Below are 18,831 nucleotides of genomic sequence, written 5' to 3' on the forward strand. Positions count from 1 at the left end.
TGAAGTAATTTCTGAAACTTGGTTTACCAAGATGGCGCCCTTTCCCTCTCCCTTCTGTCGGTAATCGCCATGTGATAGGTCGAGAACCTATGACTATTACTTTCTTGGACCCACCTTTTTTTCTTTTTTTATCTTAACTGTCCATCTGATAGGCCCTACATTGGATCTCCAATACCCAAACATCATGCCATTCATACAATCCTCAGTGATATTCAATAGGGAAGTGATATATTCGCCCCTTTTTACACTAGTGCATCTACGACTACTCTTTTTACACTACAAGAGGTGGCCTCTGGGAAGAAGAGAAGGTGAATCTATCAAGGTCAGCAGCATGCCCATCAGACGGACAGAGGTCCGGATCACAAAATTTGGGTCCCATTATATAAGAGCAGGGTGCCTCATCATATTAAGGTAAGGTTGTGCCCCCTGTTAGCAATACTTTTTTAATAATCCACATTTTGTTTCCATTTTGTTCTGTGAAACTTAGAAATTTTGTTTTCCATTATGTCTCTGTTTGGATTGTAGGAATTCTGTAGAAAAGTTTGGAAAAGAAAAACTTATACAGAATCTCCTAGTTTTCCATTGTTTGATCTAAAGTATTTCTTTTTTTACAAAAAAATATTTCTAAATTTTCTTTTTTTACACAGAAGAAATTACTTGAACCAACCCTATTCAATTTTTACTGAGAGGGACCTTCAATTTATGATAATTTCCCTCTAAATTAACCACAATCATATAATTTCCCTCTAAATTCTAGAAAGTCAGTCAAAAATGTTTTTCTTAGTGAAACGAATCCAGGGAAATTTTGTTGTGGCATGCTCACACATGCCAAAAGTTAGGTGTAATCCCAACAGATGACCGACACTGAGAGACCTTAAACTATGCATAGAAGGGAAGCTAATAAGAGAAACAGGAGCTCTGTGGGCCACTCTGCCACCCATGTTCATGCATAATGGTGGTGAATGTATGGGTGGTGGGCCTTTTCAGGCAGGGAAGAGGCTTATCTTTCTACCTACTAATCATTCATCAATAAAAAGCAAATAATATAAGACTGGTTTGTTGTATGAAAAGTTTTTGTTGCCATGAATGAATGTATCTGAGCTTTCATATGCATTAATTCATTCTTTTTCCTAATGTATTAGCCGCTTCTCACCATCTCCTCATTTATGTCCCTCTCAAATCTCTCCTTCTCCCACCCTCCCTATCCCTCTCTCACCACTTGATAAACTAATATTCCATGGAAATTAATTTCATTGTCACCAAACATGACCTAATAGGATCTAAATTAGAATTTGTTCTAAAAGAATGAAATCCTCTTCAGTAGTGCTGTGTAGTGGGGCCCGTTCACAATAAACCAAGCATCTGGCATCAAGTTGGTGGGCCCATTTTGTACAGTGACAACATATGGATGAGCACTAATTTTTGGTGTGAATTGGATTGTTTGATGTGGGGTCCTATCTGTGGATGTTTTACTTAGTGATATTTCTTTTATTAAGAAAAAGAAAGAAAATTAGGCCACTTTCATCAACCCTAGAAGATTCTGGCCATGGAATGTGAAAGTGGTGGGCCACGGGAGTCTGGAGGAGTGGGAATATACCACAATTGACCATGACTTTGAACTCTAAATAGGCCAAAGAGTCTTAAAGAGAAGACCACCTTTTACATTTCTGTCAGTTCAACACACCTTCAAAAAGGAAATGTAGCTGGTGATCTTCTCGTGATGCCTTGTTTTCATCTCCATCTTTTTGTGAAGGATACAATATCAACATGGCACTTTCTTCCACCTTATATATTTCATTGATGTCAGCTGTTCTCTTTTTTATTGGCTGGGCCTTTTCAGAGGAAACAATGAAAAAAAAAAGAAGCAAAAAATAGCTAGGTAGTATATTAAAACTTGGTATTTGCTAGCGTCCATCGCAGAAGGCATTTTCGCGTATGGTCTGTTGAATGTAAGAGCAGCCACACAGGCTCACTTGTCAGCAGATTTTGTCTTCATTCATGAGGTGGCTGCTCCCGTGAGAGGGCGTCTACTTTTTCCATAGTCATGCTCATTAAACTAGACAAGGTTGTAAATATGTTTTCCAAATTTGATCGCTTTCATTGGGATAGTAATCAGAAATCCAAATTCTTAATTTTGAATATGCAAGTTGAGAAGGAATGCACTAACTCTTCAGTAATGTCACAGTTTTGTTCAAGCTTCTCCACTACCTCAAAAGCTAGTCAAATTACAAATGATGTATCCTCTATAAACAAATTCTAGTCAAGAATACATTACATGTCTACATCTTATCTGTTTTTCAAATATTTTCATGTAAAAATATATAAAACAGTAAAAAAAAAAGTTTACTTTTGGATCCTTATGGAAGGAAGATCGAGCTATTTTGGTCTCACAAAACCTCGAAGATGAGAAGCCTTGAGACAAAAATCAAGAATAAGAATAAGAACAATAGGAATGGAATCAAAATTGTAACCTAAGGGTGTGTTCGGCAACTATTCTTTTACGGGATTTTCCCCTTTTTTAGGCGTGGAGAATGACGAAAGCCAAAAAAATCTCAAAAATCCTGTTCGGCTGCGTGATCTGCTAAGGTTCATTTCCAAAATTTCTGCTACTCTGTCGACTAAAAAATAGGATTCCTCGAAGTGATAAATAACCGTTTCTAAAATTTCTCATCACTCCGTTTCCACTTGATTCATTAGACGAGAATGAGAAGTGTTGCCGAACATGCCCTAAGGCATCCCTAATATTTGAACGACTTGTGATAAATAGCTGTTTCTAAAATTTCTCATCACTCCGTTTCCGCGTGATTCTTTAGACGAGAATGAGAAGTGTTGCCGAACATGCCCTAAGGCATCCCTAATATTTGAACGAACGACTTGTGATAAATAACCGTTTCTAAAATTTCTCATCACTCCGTTTCCGCGTGAATCTTTAGACGAGAATGAGAAGCGTTGCCGAACATGCCCTAAGGCATCCCTAATATTTGAAGGACTTTTTTGAAAAAATTTGGAAAAGAAAAAAATCTCTACATTTTATTAGTTTTTTTACACTTGAAAAAAGATAACATGAAACAAACCTATTCGATGTTTCTTTAGAGGCACCTTCAATTTATGATAATATCCCTCTAAATTAACTATAATTACATGATTATCCTCTAAATTGTAGAAATAGAAATATTATCCACCAGAAATGTTTTTCTAGCAATCCAAACAGGCCAGAGAATAAAAATTTCAGAAATGTTTTTCTTGCAATCCAAACAGAACGCTGAAGACAATAATGAGAGATATAAAGCTAGTCTTCTATTTAGCAGTCCGTGTTTTGATGGGGCCCACTCAAGTCAATGATTTTGACAGTGGGTTAACTCAGTGTGCACACCACTTTCGTACTCTGATGCTTTTGTATTTTCACACGTTCCCACTGTTAATGGGCCCCATCGTTACATCAGCATCTGGAAAATCAAAGAGTTAAATGACGTAATTACCCCTCTATTTATGTAGAACACCCAGCTAGTATTTGATAATTCACCTTACATTGAGGACTCGAACTCAATATTTACACCTAGTTGTTGTTAAGTTGAAATGATATCAGCACAACCATGTTTTGATATCTGAACTAACTCATCTTGTCTTTTTTGTTTAAAGAGATGTCAAAGGTTATTACTTATTACACTTCCCAAAAAGCACCCACAAGCCAATTAAAGCAGAAAAGACAAGCTGGGTTAGTGCAACTATTAAAATATGGTCGTGCTGATATCACTTCCCGTTGTTAAACACCCTCTTCTTCATTTTTAAACTTGAAAACTGCTACAAAGATAGTGGCTTTTATGCTCTTTCCTAAAAGTCCAACTTTTGGGCCCACGGTGCCACGTGGATATGATCGGATCCTTTGATCTGATTAATAACCACAAGAGAAGCGATATATTTGCCCCTCTTTTACTTGGGACAGCCCCCTCAAGTGTATTTATGAGTCTTATGACTACTCTTTTACACTAGACGGGGGATCTCTTGGAGGGTTAAAAATAAAGAAGTGCGTGCATTTATCAAAACAGGAGGGTATAATCTCTCTTGCCGACATGCCTACATAATAATAAGTCAAGAACCCACTGGTTGTAGGAGAATGAGTTTTCATATGATTTTTCAAGCAACGTGAATTTAACAGTTGATCTACCTTTGAGAGATCTGAACCGTCCGTTTGATAGATCTTGTTTTGGAGTATTTTGGGCTAAAGGAATCCAAAGCAAGGCCTCTCAAATGAACGGTTCAGATCATTCAAAAGTGGCACCACACTAGTGTAGTCTGCATGGAGTATTTTTAGTAAAAAGACAAACAGAAAGGGGTGGAACAATCATTTTCAATTTTCACCCATATAGAGAAGCCTATATCTCCTCCTCCACAATGGAAGTTTGGAAGGTCTGATATTCACACTGCCTTTTTGATAATGGCACTACTTACTGTGTTTGATTGTTCTCTGATGGGCCGTGGTGGCCAACTAAGCAGTGAAACACCCGTGAAAAGCTTAATTAAAGAGTGTAAAACAAAGTGAGAAATGCCAATATTAAAATGTGATGATACTGACATTAGTCTTAATTTCGACACCTTTAATCGTGTTTATTGCTGAAAAGTTGTATCAACTAATAACAGCTTTTCACCTTGATATATTTTTCCTTAAATAATGGCACTCCTGTCTTTCTTGTGTACCTTCTCTAATTAGCTGAGAGCTAATTAGAAAAGTGTTTAGCTTTGATAAAATGAGTAGGGCTATTACCACCTCAAGGGAGTGCCATTATCATCTCTCAATGAAGAGAATTTAAATACAAATCATCAGACAATATATGAACTAGCTGAGTTGTGCCTTGAATGGGACCTTTCTATAGACAGATCACAGATGGAAACAAATAACAAAGTATGCCAATCACATGGGAAACTAGAGAGATACAAGAGCATCACATCATTTTAGAGTAAGGCCAAATGCGTGAAGTCCAGTATTTTTCAAAAAGTACAGTGGGGCCCACTTCATAGGATAATCCAAACCCTTCATTTGTTGGACCACAACGTATATAGATTGTAACCCAAAAACCATCTCCATTGCAACAGACAAAGTGACTTCCTTTATAGCATTCTTTGTGTAATAAACATTGAACATGCACTTAAAAAAGAAGCAAAAATTGCACTCACCTCAGTGATTTACTCTTTTCTCTACTTCTTATTCTCTTTTAATACAAGGTAAATTAGGTTTGGGCTGACCCATTTAGAAAATGAGAGATATAATTTATTACATTAAACTATAATTTCTATGTCTGTTCATGTAATACCATCCTAACCTCCTAGGTTTCATTTATTGGAAGTCAAGTTAAGATTAAGTAGCAACTACTCCTACTATCTTCTTTTTACTCCTATTCTGGCAAGGCTCAGTTTCTTTCGCTGTATATTGGGCATAAAACAAATTTTACACTCATTTTTTCCATATAAAATGGGTAAATTTTGATTTACGCCCATTTTACGTCAAAAGAAACGAAGCCTAAGGCCCAGTTTGGATTGCAGGAAATTTTGGGGAAAGTTCGGAATGGAAAAACATTACTAAAATTTCCAATACTATTTACACACAGAAAAAAAAAACACAAGTTGAACTAAACCTGTACAATTTTTATTCAGAGGAGCATTTGACGATATCCCTCTAAATTAACCATAATCATATATTTTTCCTCTAAATCATGGAAGGTAAAAAATTTCCCAAGAAAAAGATTTCCCGTCAAAAATGTTTTTCTTGCAATCCAAACAGGGCCTAAATGAAATTGCCTGTATTTTTGTATCTGCCGACAATTCCCGTTAACTAGTGGGGTGATGTCTCTGTGGACACTTGACATGGTTCAACTCCTACACTATTGTTTGGCAATACTTTTAAGAAGCCATTAGATGCTCCATATTGAAATCTAAGCTTGGGTTTTCAACCTTCAGATAATTTCCTCATATTCATGGACTATTCGCCATTGGATGTTTACTAGGAGCATCTCCCCTGATAAGTTTAGATGAATTCTCACATCAATTCTATGGGCTTAAAGTGTCTCCCTCCTTGGTGACTTGTCTCACCTCATCACCGTGAGAGTACTTGAACTCACCATCAACATCAAAATCTGATGGCATCTGAATCAGGGTCTGTGATTGCGCGGTCGGTAGAGGACCTCCGCGGGGTCTGCAATCACAAACAAAGGGGGTCAGGGGGTCCGGGGTGGGTCCCGGACGACCACTTCGACACCCAAGTCAGATCCTTCGACCAATCAATATAAAGAACAGCGAGAGGGGGAAGGGGTTTCGATCAGGGTTATCAGGGGCAGCGTGCGGAATCTTTTCTGGGTGCGTGAGTGAGTGGGTTGGAGGGGACTAGCAGGGAGAGTAGGATTGAGTTCCTAGCCTCCTCTGTCGTTGCCTCACCTCTTTTCCCAGTGTCCGGAGTGGAGAATGGGTAAAGTCCTTTTTTCAAAGCCAGCGCCCCTCTCTTCTTCCTTTTCCTCCATTTTAAAGGGAGGCGCGCGGCCCTTTGCATCATTATGGAGAGAAAACCTTCTTTTGCAGGATTGGGCCGTCCCCTGCTTCGCCGGCGCGCATGGCTTTGGCGGCCATTTCCTTCCATAATTTGTGATGATGAGGCCTGAGCGGCGGGAGGGTGACACATGTCATGATTGTGTGGTCTTTGTCGTTTTCCAACGCCCTTCTTCATGATGATTAGGCTCTGCTCGTGCACTGATGACACGTGGCGATATCTGGGAACACAGCCGTATTTGTGTCCCATCATAACTCCCCCTTACTCCTTTGGTCCATTGAATGGGCCAAGGGAGTAACGTTTTGTTCGAACGAAGTCATGATGTGTGTAGCTGTTGGATCAAATATCAAGAGTGGGATGATGAAAATGAGCTTGTCTGCCCATTCATCACATGATTTCTTCCCTAGGCCACCCCTTCAGTGCATTTATGTGTACTCTTTTTACACTAGAAAGGGGTGGCCCACGCAAGACAAGAAGGAGAATATATCATTCCCCTTAAAATTGGACAATGTATATGGAATTAGGGAGGATTTGCTAGGCAATTTCTCATAAAGCCATTTCACAGCTGACTTTTGCAGGAGAGAGAACATTGCATAGCAAATCCCTTACTAGGGTTGCACGCTTAAAATTAGACATGAGTGGAAATGCCTAAATTTTTTAGTGGAAAAGCCAGCTAAATCTCAAGTGATTTTAAACATTAAAACCTCAAACATATAAAGACAAAAGATATACTATTAAATTTCTTACTAGTTGTAAAGCCCCATCTGCAATTATATGATATGACAATGATGGTCACTCTCCCAAACAAACTCTTTATTATTAGGCTTTAGATAAAACAAATAAAAAATATGTATGTCGGTTGGACAAAACTCTCCTTTGTATCATTTCGTACGGCACGGGCGAGCGTTATGAAAATATCGGCCGATATGCAGAAAATTAGGAATAAGGGAACGGTATATTCACCCCCTTTTTATTTACTTAGGATAGCCCCTTCTAATAGGGGTGGACATGGTTCGGGTTGGTTTGGTTATAGGCAATCCCTATCGATTCCCAATATTGGGAACCAGAACCAGAACCAGAACCAGAACCGAACCATGGAACTTCATTGAGTTGGTTCGGCTCGGTTCTGGTTTTACGCAGCTTTTTTATTTATTTATAGGAGAGTCAAAGTAGTTTATCCAAAATGTGAAAAGCCCCTTTTTGTATCACCTTCATTGGCTAACCCTCACCCTTTCTTTGATGTTTGCTGTCCATTTGAAGTGAAAGGCCATTGGCCAAGATCAATTTCTCTATTTGAATTTCTTGAAAAAATCCAATTAGCTTCTTCCGAGTTCAGCCCCCCTCTTCTCTTATTTTTAACGAAAATAAAAAAGTATTGGTTTTAACGCTCCCTTCCAGCCTCACTCAATCCAATGGCCCATATTTGCTTAAGTTTGAAAATCTACAATTTGATATATCGGCTCAATTCGGTTCTTGGTCCCAAGACCCCAAACCTAGAACCGAAATGAAAACCGACGGTTCCAAAATTTTGGAACCAGAACTGTACCACATATTTTCAGAACCGAGCCGAATCCAATAGGCCGGTTTGGTTCTTCAGGTTGGACCCGAACCATGTCCACCCCTAAGCTCTAATATAAAAGTAGTAGTTATAATACAAATTGGGGGGGGGGGGGGGGGGGGGCTGTCCCAAGTAAAAAAGAGAGGCAAATATATCATTTCCCCAAGACTATCTAGAAATATTCTCAATACATCGGGTGAGGTGTCCGCATTCGAAAATTTGATATGCTGTATACACGAGGTCCATTTTTTTTTAAGGGAAAATACACTTAGACCCCCTGGTTCTGACACATTCAACTTGACTTCAAAAGTTTTAAAAGTTACAAGTAGACCCCCTGTGGTTTCAAAACGTGACAAGTACACCCCCTCCATCAACTATCCGTCCTAAAACTAACCACGGTTAATATTTTGAGGACAGAAATACCCTCATTTGCAGAGGGATTAGGGTTACGCCATTTCTCACGGCCGCCATCGCCCCTCCGGCCACCGCCCTTCGTCGCCACCTTCGGCCACCTCTGCCATCGCCATCTCCAGCCACCGCCGTCACCTCCACCACGGACAATCAAACCCCACCCCACGGCTACATTAAACCCACATTTCAAGAAAAAAACTTTGATAAAAACAAAAAATAAAGCCCTAAAATATTAGGGTTATTATGCAAATCACCTCCACCACGGACAATCGAACCCCACCCCACGGCTACATTAAACCCACATTTCAAGAAAAAAACTTTGATAAAAACAAAAAATAAAGCCCTAAAATATTAGGGTTATTATGCAAATCATTATAATGATGTAAATGAAGACAAATAAAACTCCTAAATGGAGGGCTTATGTTGATAAATCAACAAGGGTTTGCATTAAACCTCGATTTTTAGTTTTCAAGTATGAAAACCCTAATTTTCAGTTGGGAAAGACGAGGACACTTTGGTCTTTTCCCCCACGCCGTCAGCTCCGTCCAGCTTAAAAACCCAATGAAACCACAGGGGGTCTACTTATAACTTTTTAAACTTTTGGGGTCAAGCTGAATGTGTCCGAAACCATAGGGGGTCTCAGTGTATTTTTCCCTCTTTTTTAAGTAATGTGGGGTTCAGTTCAAAGGATGATCCTAACCTTGTTATCTGCAGAGGGACTGCACATTACCGAAACCTCTATAGATCTTAGGCCTATTGAGATGATCTACGTGATAAAACTTAATTATGTTGTGGCCAAACAAATGAACTTTTTGGATCATCCCAGCCAGTGTATAATGGGAAGGTTTTATATGGTGGGCGGCTCTGTAGCCACATGTACATGCCCAAGGTATAGCGGGACCTACATGATTGGATGATCTAAACCATTCATTTGTTGGGCCCTGATATAGATAGGTTGTGCAACAAAAATCTCCTCCATTGGATGATCCTAACCTTCCAATTTCGGACCCACATGACATATTTGGATGATCAAAATCATTTATACGCAGAAGATAAGAGGGCTAGGTCATCCTATAGAAAAGATGTTAGGGGCATGGGGCTATCTACGCCAGGGCAAACAACTGAATGGTTTAACTTACGCAATTATGTGGGCTCCACTGTCTTTTCGGTTGGATGAATGGTCAGGATGATTTGGCTTTCGTGCCACCCTTTCCGAATTTTGTCCTCATGCCATGTCAAAGTTCAAAAATATGTAGGGGAAATGACATATTCACCCCCATTTTTACCTGAGACAGCCCAATCTATTGTGAAAGAGTAGTCATAGACTCATAAATAGTAAAATACACCAGAGTGGGCTGACCCAGGTAAAAAATGGGTGGCGAATATATCAATTCCCGATATGTGGACATTAGATTCCAAGGCGGCATAATAGTCATTTCACCCAACTGGTGAAACGACAACTGGGTGGAGTCGATCGGAGGAGTGTTGATAAGGAAAGCAGAGATAAGCATTTGCCAATATTAGAAATGGTATGGGTAGAATCGTCATTTCATAATAACGAAATAAATAACATATCTGAATTAGATTTTTATGAGATTTTCGAGGTATGAGGTGTTGCTCACTTTCCTTCCTCCATTTTTAGAGAGGGAGAGGCAGAGGGAGACAGAGGGAGAGATTTCTCTTTTATGGGAAACTGTGATTTCAGTTGGAAGAATATTTTTTGGTCCTTGCATGATTCTGGAAGCATTTTTGGGAGATTAATTGAGGAATTACAGCTCCCGAATTGGTTAGATTCTGAGAATTTCCATCGAAGTTTCTTGGGGCATTTCTATGTTCCCCAATCCATCGATTTCCTCAGACATTTCTAAAGTTTTTCTTGAAAGATTCCAAGAGAATCCCAGAGAAAGTTTGGGTTTCTGTGGGTATTTTGGAGCTCTAAAGCTGAAGGAAGTTCTAAAAGGAGATCGGGAAAAGGAATTGCATAGCGAGAATTTGTGGTTCTCTGGTAAGAGTCTTCGTCCTACCCAAAAAAATAGGTTTTTTCTTCTTCTACAACTCTTATGATTTTTTTTAATCTCGAAGTACTGTACGGCTTATTCCACAGGATGATCTAAACGGTCCATTTGATGGGTCACAACGTAAATAGGTTGTGCCCAAAAATTCATTTCCATGGGATGATCCTAGCCCTTCAATCTATAGATGAATTGTATAGGATAATCCTAGCCATACGATCTATAATAGGGTATGTATTCTGTTCTTCTGGGGTTTGTATTAACCTCTTAAAACTTATTTTTGTGTTCTAAAAATAGAAAATGATTCTGGTGTAATTAAAGATTGGCGGTCTGAACCCAAAATTCTTGATTTCTTTTCCTTCTTAAGATTTCCGAATCTATCAAGAATCGATTAATCAGAGAAGGTGTCCGCAATTGGTAGAAAAAATCGAAATTTTTAGATTTTGTAGCAGCTGTCATAGCATGATCTAAGCCGTCCATTTGATGTGTCACGTAAATAACTTGTGCTCCAAAAACATTATTTCTATAGACGAACTGCTTATTTGGAAACGTCTATAGATCGGAAGGTTAGGATCATCCTACAGAAATGATTTTTTAGTGTACAACTTATTTACGTTGTGGCCAATCAAAATGGACGGTTTGGATCATCCTATGGTGTCGCCGCACGTGCAGTACTTTTTTTGGAAAAATACTGGACTTTACGGCTTACATCATATAAAAACCGGAAAAGAAAATAAATAAAAAATCAACAAAATTACGTAGTTTCAAAGCCGTTTTGATTGTTCTTTGAAACTTTTCAACGCGCTTCTTCCTCCACTGACACTCTTTCTCTAATCTTCTCCTTTTTTATTTTATTTTTCTCCTCATACCTTTTTACGTTTCTGCTACCGACACTCGCCTCCTACTTATTTACTGTTTTTGACCTTCGTGATGTGATTAATATGGTCCCGGTCCCATGCCGAACTGAAATCCCAACCTTTTAGATTGGAATCTAAGAAAATTAACGGTTAGGATTTTCTAAGCGGCTAAGATCCTTTAATTATCACGGTGCTGATTAGGGCTGCAACAGGGTCGGGTTTTTCAAAACCCTAGCCCAACCCTGGATCCCATTATCTCGGCCCTGACCCTGAAAAATCGCAACCCATTGCCCACCCTACAGGGCTCAGTGCTGGCCCTGGCCCGCCCTGATTGGGCCGGCCCGGCCCTAATTGACCCTAGTGCAAATACATGTTAAGAGTGCTAAAAATAAAATAACCACTTATCATATAGAACAAAATGATCAATAAACAGAGAAAGGGAACAAAATAAGACAATATGAATTCAACAACACGACGGGCAACAGAAACAATAAATAATAATAATATAAAGAAACATCAATCCAAGATAATAGAAAACATTAGCAAAAGAAGCATGCACAGATGGTTCAATTCTATAATAGAAAATTTAGGATTGGGCCGGGTCGGTATCCGAGGCATTAACCCAGAACCAGACCCGACCCGACCTGACCTGAGTCAGGGTCTAAAAAAAAGAATCCTGACCCGCCCTCAGGGTTGGAAAATCCAGCCCTGACCCTGTTTGGGCTCAGGCAGGTCAGGGCTGATAGGGCCAAACTTGCACCCCTAGTGCTGATGATGGCGTTGGGATGGATGTTGGTGCGTTGATGAGATCAGCGGTTCGATCACATCTACTTTGTCTTTGTGCGGCATAAAACTTGACTGTTAGGAAAGAGCCTAAAAGCCACCCTTCTTGAGACATGACGCTCTTTGTCAGTTTTGCCCAAGTGGGACCCTGTAAAATTTGAGATGACACGTTTCTGTTAGTTTGTCTTTATATGTTAAAAGTTAAAAAGAAATCGAAAAAGGATATCTTAAGTGGGTGTCAATACCAATTTCTTAAAGTCAAGGAGTAAATCGGTAGGACCCACTTCTTTGTTGCTCTATGGGTGTCCATTCAAGTAGGACCCACTTGTTTCCTGCACCTCAGTGTGTGGGTCCCAACCCGATATTTACTAAATTATTTTGATAATGACATTACTAATTTATTTTGATAATGACATTACTGACTTGGTTTGTATAAAAAAAGAAAGTGGAGGCTGAAAAAAGAAATCCGCACTACTATATTATGATAATGACACTACTCACTTGGTTTTTAAATTGGATGCTGTGTCATCTCGAGTAAAAGCTATGAAAAGATAATTAAAAAGTGTGAAACAAAGTAGGGCCATTATAAAAACGTAGTGGTGCTTATTGGGGCTGCAACAGGTCGGGTTTTTCAATACCCTAGCCCAACCCTGGATCCCATTATCTCGGCCCTGACCCGCCCTGACCCTGAGTCAGGGCCGGAAAACCTCAACCCATTACCCTCCCTACAGGGTATTGTGCTGGCTCTAGCCCGCCCTGATTGGCCTTGATTGCGCAGGGCCGGCCCGGCCCGACCCGACCCTAATTGACCCTAGTGCAAATACCTGTTAAGAGTGCCAAAAATAAAGCAACCACTTATCATATGGAACAAAATGATCAATAAACAGAGAAGGGGAACAAAATAAGACAATATGAATTCAACAACATGCGGGCAACAGAGACAATTAATAATAATAATAATCTAAAGAAACTTAAATCCTAGATAATAGAAAACACTAGCAAAAGAAACATGCACAGATAGTTCAATTCTATAGTAGAAAACTCCGGGCCGGGCCGGGTCAAGGTACCCTAGGCATTAAGCCAAAACCCACTCGACTTGAGTCAGGGTAAAAAAAAAAAGTACCCTCACCCGCCCTCAGGGTTAGAAAATCCAACCCTGACCCTGTTTGGGCTCAGCGCGGGTCAGGGCCAAACTTGCACCCCTACTGCTGATATATTTCCTAACTCCATCTGACTTTTAAGGACACTGATATTAGCAGTTTAGCACTACCGTGCTTAAATGATTGCACAATCTCAGCTTGTCTTTTCCATTTAGTTAGCTTCCTAGAGCATTTTTTTGGAACTGTAATAGACTTTTGACAGCTTTTTAAATTATAAAAGACAAGCTGAGTTCGTGCAATTATCAAAACAGGTAGTGTCAACATCAAAAGCTGATTTTTTTTCATTTTCTCGGGTGTAATTTCTCGCGAGAAAACTGCTACTGATCGTTTCTGTTTGTGCCTCTTCTACAGATTTCTTATCTCATGTGGGCCCAGCGAAGGTGTGGAATGACTGTTTTACCCTCGAATTCCTCATCAATGGCGAGGCGCCCTCTTTTTCTCCCTCTCTTAACGACCCTTTTCATACTCTCCCTTTTCCCGCCATCTGCCTCCTCGGTCCAGACCCGAGCCCTCCTGGAATTCAAAAAACAGTTAAAAGACCCTATGAATTCCTTGGAAAGCTGGAAGGACTCTGAATCCCCTTGTACTTTCTCTGGGATTTCTTGTACTTCTGGTTTAGTCACCGAAATCTCCCTTGCAAGCCGATCCCTCGCCGGAACCCTTTCCCCCTCCATTTCCATGCTCCTAAGCTTGACTACTCTAAACCTCAAATCAAACTCAATTTCAGGCAATCTTCCTATCCAATTAACTAATTGCACTAGTCTTCAAAATCTCACTCTCTCCCATAACAATTTTACCGGTCTCATACCCGATTTGTCGCCACTGAAAAACTTGAGGGTTCTTGACTTGTCGGAAAACCACTTCTCCGGCAAGTTCCCCACATGGGTCACCAAATTAACGGGGTTGGTTTCACTGAGTCTCGCTAAGAATAGCTTTGATGAGGGCGTGATTCCAGAAAGTTTAGGGAATTTGAAGAACTTGACGTTGATTTACTTGGCCAATTGTAATTTTACCGGTGAGATCCCCAACTCGATTTTTGGATTGGAATCTTTACAAACCCTAGATTTTTCCACCAACAGCCTCTCAGGGAAATTCCCAAAAGCAATTACGGGGTTAAAAAATCTCGTCAAGATCGAGCTCTATGTGAACAACTTTACCGGAGAAATCCCACCGGACTTCGTGAGCTTGACTTTGTTACGAGAATTTGACATATCTCATAATCAAATGACTGGTACGTTGCCGGTTGGGATCGGTGATCTGTCAAATTTGGTGGTTTTCCAGTTATTCGAAAACCAATTCACAGGCGAAATTCCCAAGGAGTTCGGTGACTTGAAGTATCTCTCTGCGCTTTCTATATATAGAAATCAATTTTCGGGGGAGTTTCCAGTGAATCTCGGGCGGTTCTCGCCGCTCAACACTATTGATATATCCGAGAATCAGTTTTCTGGACCATTCCCGAGGTTCTTATGCGAAAACAACAAACTAAATTACTTGCTTGCATTGGATAATGGCTTTTCGGGGGAATTACCCGATGATTATGTCAAATGCAAGTCTTTGTTAAGGTTTAGGATCAGTCAAAATCGCTTATTTGGGAGGATACCAAATGGGATTTGGGGACTACCTAATGCTAGTATCATAGATTTCGCAGATAATGGTTTTATTGGGGGGATTTCATCTGATTTAGGGATTTCAACTAGCTTGAATGAGCTGGCTTTAGAGAACAATAAGTTCACTGGTGAGCTTCCAGTGGAACTTGGTAAACTAGTGCAGTTACAGAAACTTACTGCCTATAACAATTCCTTTTCTGGTAAAATACCCTCTCAAATTGGAAACTTGAACCAGCTATCATCATTGCATTTGGAAAGAAACTCGCTAACGGGGTCGATACCATTGGAACTTAGTAATTGCTCTAGATTGGTTGATTTGAATTTAGCTGAAAATTCTCTGACTGGTACTATTCCAGAATCATTGTCCCTCTTGAGCTCTTTGAACTCTTTGAATCTATCCCAAAACCAGCTTTCGGGTCTGATCCCAGAGGACTTGCAGACATTGAAACTAAGTTCTTTCGATCTATCCAAAAACCAGTTGTCAGGTAGGGTTCCTTCTGAGCTTCTCGTGATCGCTGGAGGGCAAGCGTTTGATGGCAACACGGGGCTCTGTATCGACCAACAGGTTAAAAACCAGGGAAATTTTGAAATCGCTACTTGCAATCCAAGCCATAAACACAAAAAAGGCAAGACTCTGGTTTTAATCTGTGTCATATCATTAGTCATGGTTATTGGTTTTGCGGGACTAGTTCTCGTGAGTTACCGAAGCTTCAAGCTCATTGAATCTGAGAAAGAGAGTGATCTTGGAAGGCTAGAAAAAGATCCAAATTGGAAACTTGAGTCTTTCCATCAAAAGGAATTTGATGTGGATGAGATATGTAATTTGGAGGAGGCAAAACTCATTGGAAGTGGAGGTACGGGGAACGTTTATCGATTGGATTTGAAGAAGGATGGAGAAACGTTCGCCGTGAAGCAGCTATGGAAAGGAAATGGAGTGAAAGTTTTGACCACAGAGATGGAGATTTTGGGGAAGATTAGACATCGCAATATACTGAAACTTTACGCCTGTTTGATGAGAGGGGGATCAAATTTTCTGGTGTTTGATTACATGGCTAATGGAAATTTGTTTCAAGCTCTTCGTCGGGAAATCAAGAGTGGGCAGCCGGAGTTGGATTGGATACACCGGTACAGAATTGCTGTTGGAGCTGCAAAGGGTATTGCATATCTTCACCATGATTGTTCTCCATCTGTTATTCATAGAGACATAAAATCGACCAACATTTTACTTGATGAGGATTATGAAGCAAAGATTGCCGATTTTGGGATTGCTAAGACTTTGGAACAGTCTTCGGGGGGATCGGATTCGAGCTGTTTTGCTGGTACTCATGGTTACATTGCTCCTGGTGAGTTTTTTTTTAAGTGTATTGCACTTCGTGTTTCTGCTTCTTTGAGTTTAGGAATAAAACTACATTGTAGATGATATAGCGCTAGTAATATATGTTACTCTTTAAGTTCTCTGTTTTAGGGAATGTTTGGCAACCATGAAAAATTATTCTATGAAACATTAGTGGGGGCAGTTGTTAGAGATGGATACAGAAGGGGAGATGAGAATGGGAGTGAGGTGAGCATGAAAATCCCCAGGAAAACAGGGGGAAAAACCCAATTTGTAGTGTATATTTTTAACTGTTTTGTTGGGATTTTTCATGCTCACTCCATGCTCTCTCAACTTGTGCTACCTCCTCAGCTCATCTTTTACAGTTAGGCCCACGAATATTCCATGGGATAATTTTCATGGTTTCTAAGTGGGTGGGAGTCGAGATAGCATAAAAAGATGCCTAAAAACAAGTTAAATTTTTTTTAACACCTATTGGAAATTGGTTTTTTATTTTCCTGGTTTTTAGGAGCTTTTCATGCCCCCTCACACCCACCACCTCAAGTTTCTGCCTCTCCTGCCTATGTCTCACAACTGTCCCCACTTATATTCCATGGATTATTTTTTTCATGGTGGCCTTAGTGACCCTTCAATTTTATGTATGAAGATATATCTGTGCAGATGGGTATGTTAGGTTATATCAAATGCTTCACAACATATTCCATCACTCTTGAGCTTATATTTATGTCTTGAAACTAGAACATGTGCTAAACTCATATTGTTGTTGTTTTTTGTTTTATTCTCTTTTCAGAACTTGCATACTCTGTGAAAGTGACGGAGAAGTGCGATGTCTATAGTTTCGGTGTCGTCTTATTAGAATTAGTAACTGGCCGGGGTCCAATTGAACCTGAATTTGGTGAAGGAAAAGACATTGTCTATTGGGTTTCGACTCGTGCCATTGAACGAAAAGATGCCGTTCAAATTCTTGACCATAGAGTGTCTGATACATTTGAAGAAGAAATGGTCAAGTTCATGAAAGTTGCTCTTCTTTGTACAACTAAACTGCCATATCTGCGTCCTACCATGAGAGAGGTGGTGAAGATGCTTATTGATGCGGATCCTTGCACCGACACAGCCAGAGAGAAGCACTCTGGTAAATATTGATGGTTCTCTTTCTATATGTCTTTACTGTTGGTAATCAGAATTTGCATGCCTTTATCTACTCCTCACAAGCGTGTTTTGTTCAATCAAATTTCTATATCGCATAGCTGTTTTGAGGAATATAGTTAGACCAATTAGGGAACTGTTGGGTCTGTGATGTTTTGTATAATAAGAAGATTGTAGGCTTATAGCTGCTTTTGTCTATTGAAGTATGTAAATGTTCTTAGGAAAAACAATTTTTTTGCCTATGAACTATTCAATACTGTTGGTTTGGAACTGTTTTCATATATTTTATGTATCTTTTGCAGTTACTACACTAAACTGATTACTGATTTCAGGCTCTCGTAGGGGTTGGGTAGGGACATATTGGGCCCATTAATTTTTGGGCAAAACTGACATTAATTTTAAACGGGGCTGAAACCTTAAGCCCAAACATCTACCCTGTCAATCTTGAGTTTCAAACATGCCCAGACCCAATCTTCTCCTCCTTCTGGCCCACTTGTAGTACTGATGAAGATGGTGTCATTCTCTTTTTTGGGGGCGTGGATATTGTTAGATGTGATTTTGCTTCAGAAGTTGTCTCCCAAATTTAGTATGATCTTGGTTAGAGAAGGGATCTAAGATGGGTTTCACTTGGTCATCTCAGCTTAAAGCATTACAAGGAGTTGAGCAAGGAAAATTTCTTCATGCTTTGATTTGAGACATAATAATCCATCAAATGTGATAATTAGCTTTGCAAACCGATCATATTTGGTTCGGCCCATGACCAATTTTGTAGCTGACTGATGATATTCACAGTATGTAGTCTTCAAAATCATAGGATTAGGAAAGAGGAAGAGTTTTGTATGGTTACAGAATGTAGTCTTCTAGTTGGATTAGTTTATGTAAATAATCAATTTTTAGTCCAATAATCAATTCTGGACTCACAATCTAAAACACAAGGCCATAGGCCCCATTCGTTTTGGATTTTGAGAATCAGACATCAAAGGGCCGCGGTTTACGGGAATTTTTTAGTAAAATTAGGCATGGGTCACCAAAATAAATAAATTAGAATCAATCCAAACCCAACCTGATCTTATGGTTAAAGCTCAATCAAAATTCCCAAAAATTGAATCAATGGCTCGATCTACACATTCATGCACCCATGTGGGACCCAAAAACAGTGATCATTAAGATCCCAATGGTCTGTTTGGAAGAATGTTATCCTGATAATGATGCCTCTGATTATTTTTCCCACCTCTGGGACCTATGTGTATAAAGTGCTCGGGTCCAATATGGCGCCACAAGTTTGAACCATTGCTATTGGTCCCACCTTGATCAGATGTTCCTAGCCCCTTGATCTAAAAGAAAATGTCCAGGGCTTCACTAGGAGAAGCTACACCGTTGATTTCAGTAGATACTAATCTGATGGATGGGAATGCATTTGTTTCAGTTG

General features: G+C 39.7%; 1 protein-coding gene across 2 annotated transcripts; it reads left to right on the forward strand.

Moving 5' to 3' along the window:
* Positions 1-10,088: 10,088 nt before the first annotated feature.
* On the forward strand, positions 10,089-17,683 carry LOC143889418 (Leucine-rich receptor-like protein kinase family protein). 2 transcript variants are annotated; one of them, XM_077393614.1, is made up of 4 exons: positions 10,089-10,509; positions 10,609-10,746; positions 13,668-16,266; positions 17,047-17,683. In XM_077393614.1, exons 3-4 carry the CDS (start codon positions 13,680-13,682, stop codon positions 17,397-17,399), a joined length of 2,940 nt encoding a protein of 979 aa, XP_077249729.1. In that variant the 5' UTR covers positions 10,089-10,509; positions 10,609-10,746; positions 13,668-13,679; the 3' UTR covers positions 17,400-17,683. The 2 variants fall into 2 exon arrangements, with proteins under 2 accessions (XP_077249729.1, XP_077249728.1); XM_077393613.1 differs by lacking the exon at positions 10,609-10,746.
* Positions 17,684-18,831: the final 1,148 nt, after the last annotated feature.

This window comes from Tasmannia lanceolata, unplaced genomic scaffold (genome assembly GCF_043159265.1).
Source record: "Tasmannia lanceolata isolate RefF3 unplaced genomic scaffold, GAP_Taslan_0.1 ptg000013l, whole genome shotgun sequence".
Taxonomy (NCBI): Eukaryota; Viridiplantae; Streptophyta; class Magnoliopsida; order Canellales; family Winteraceae; genus Tasmannia; species Tasmannia lanceolata.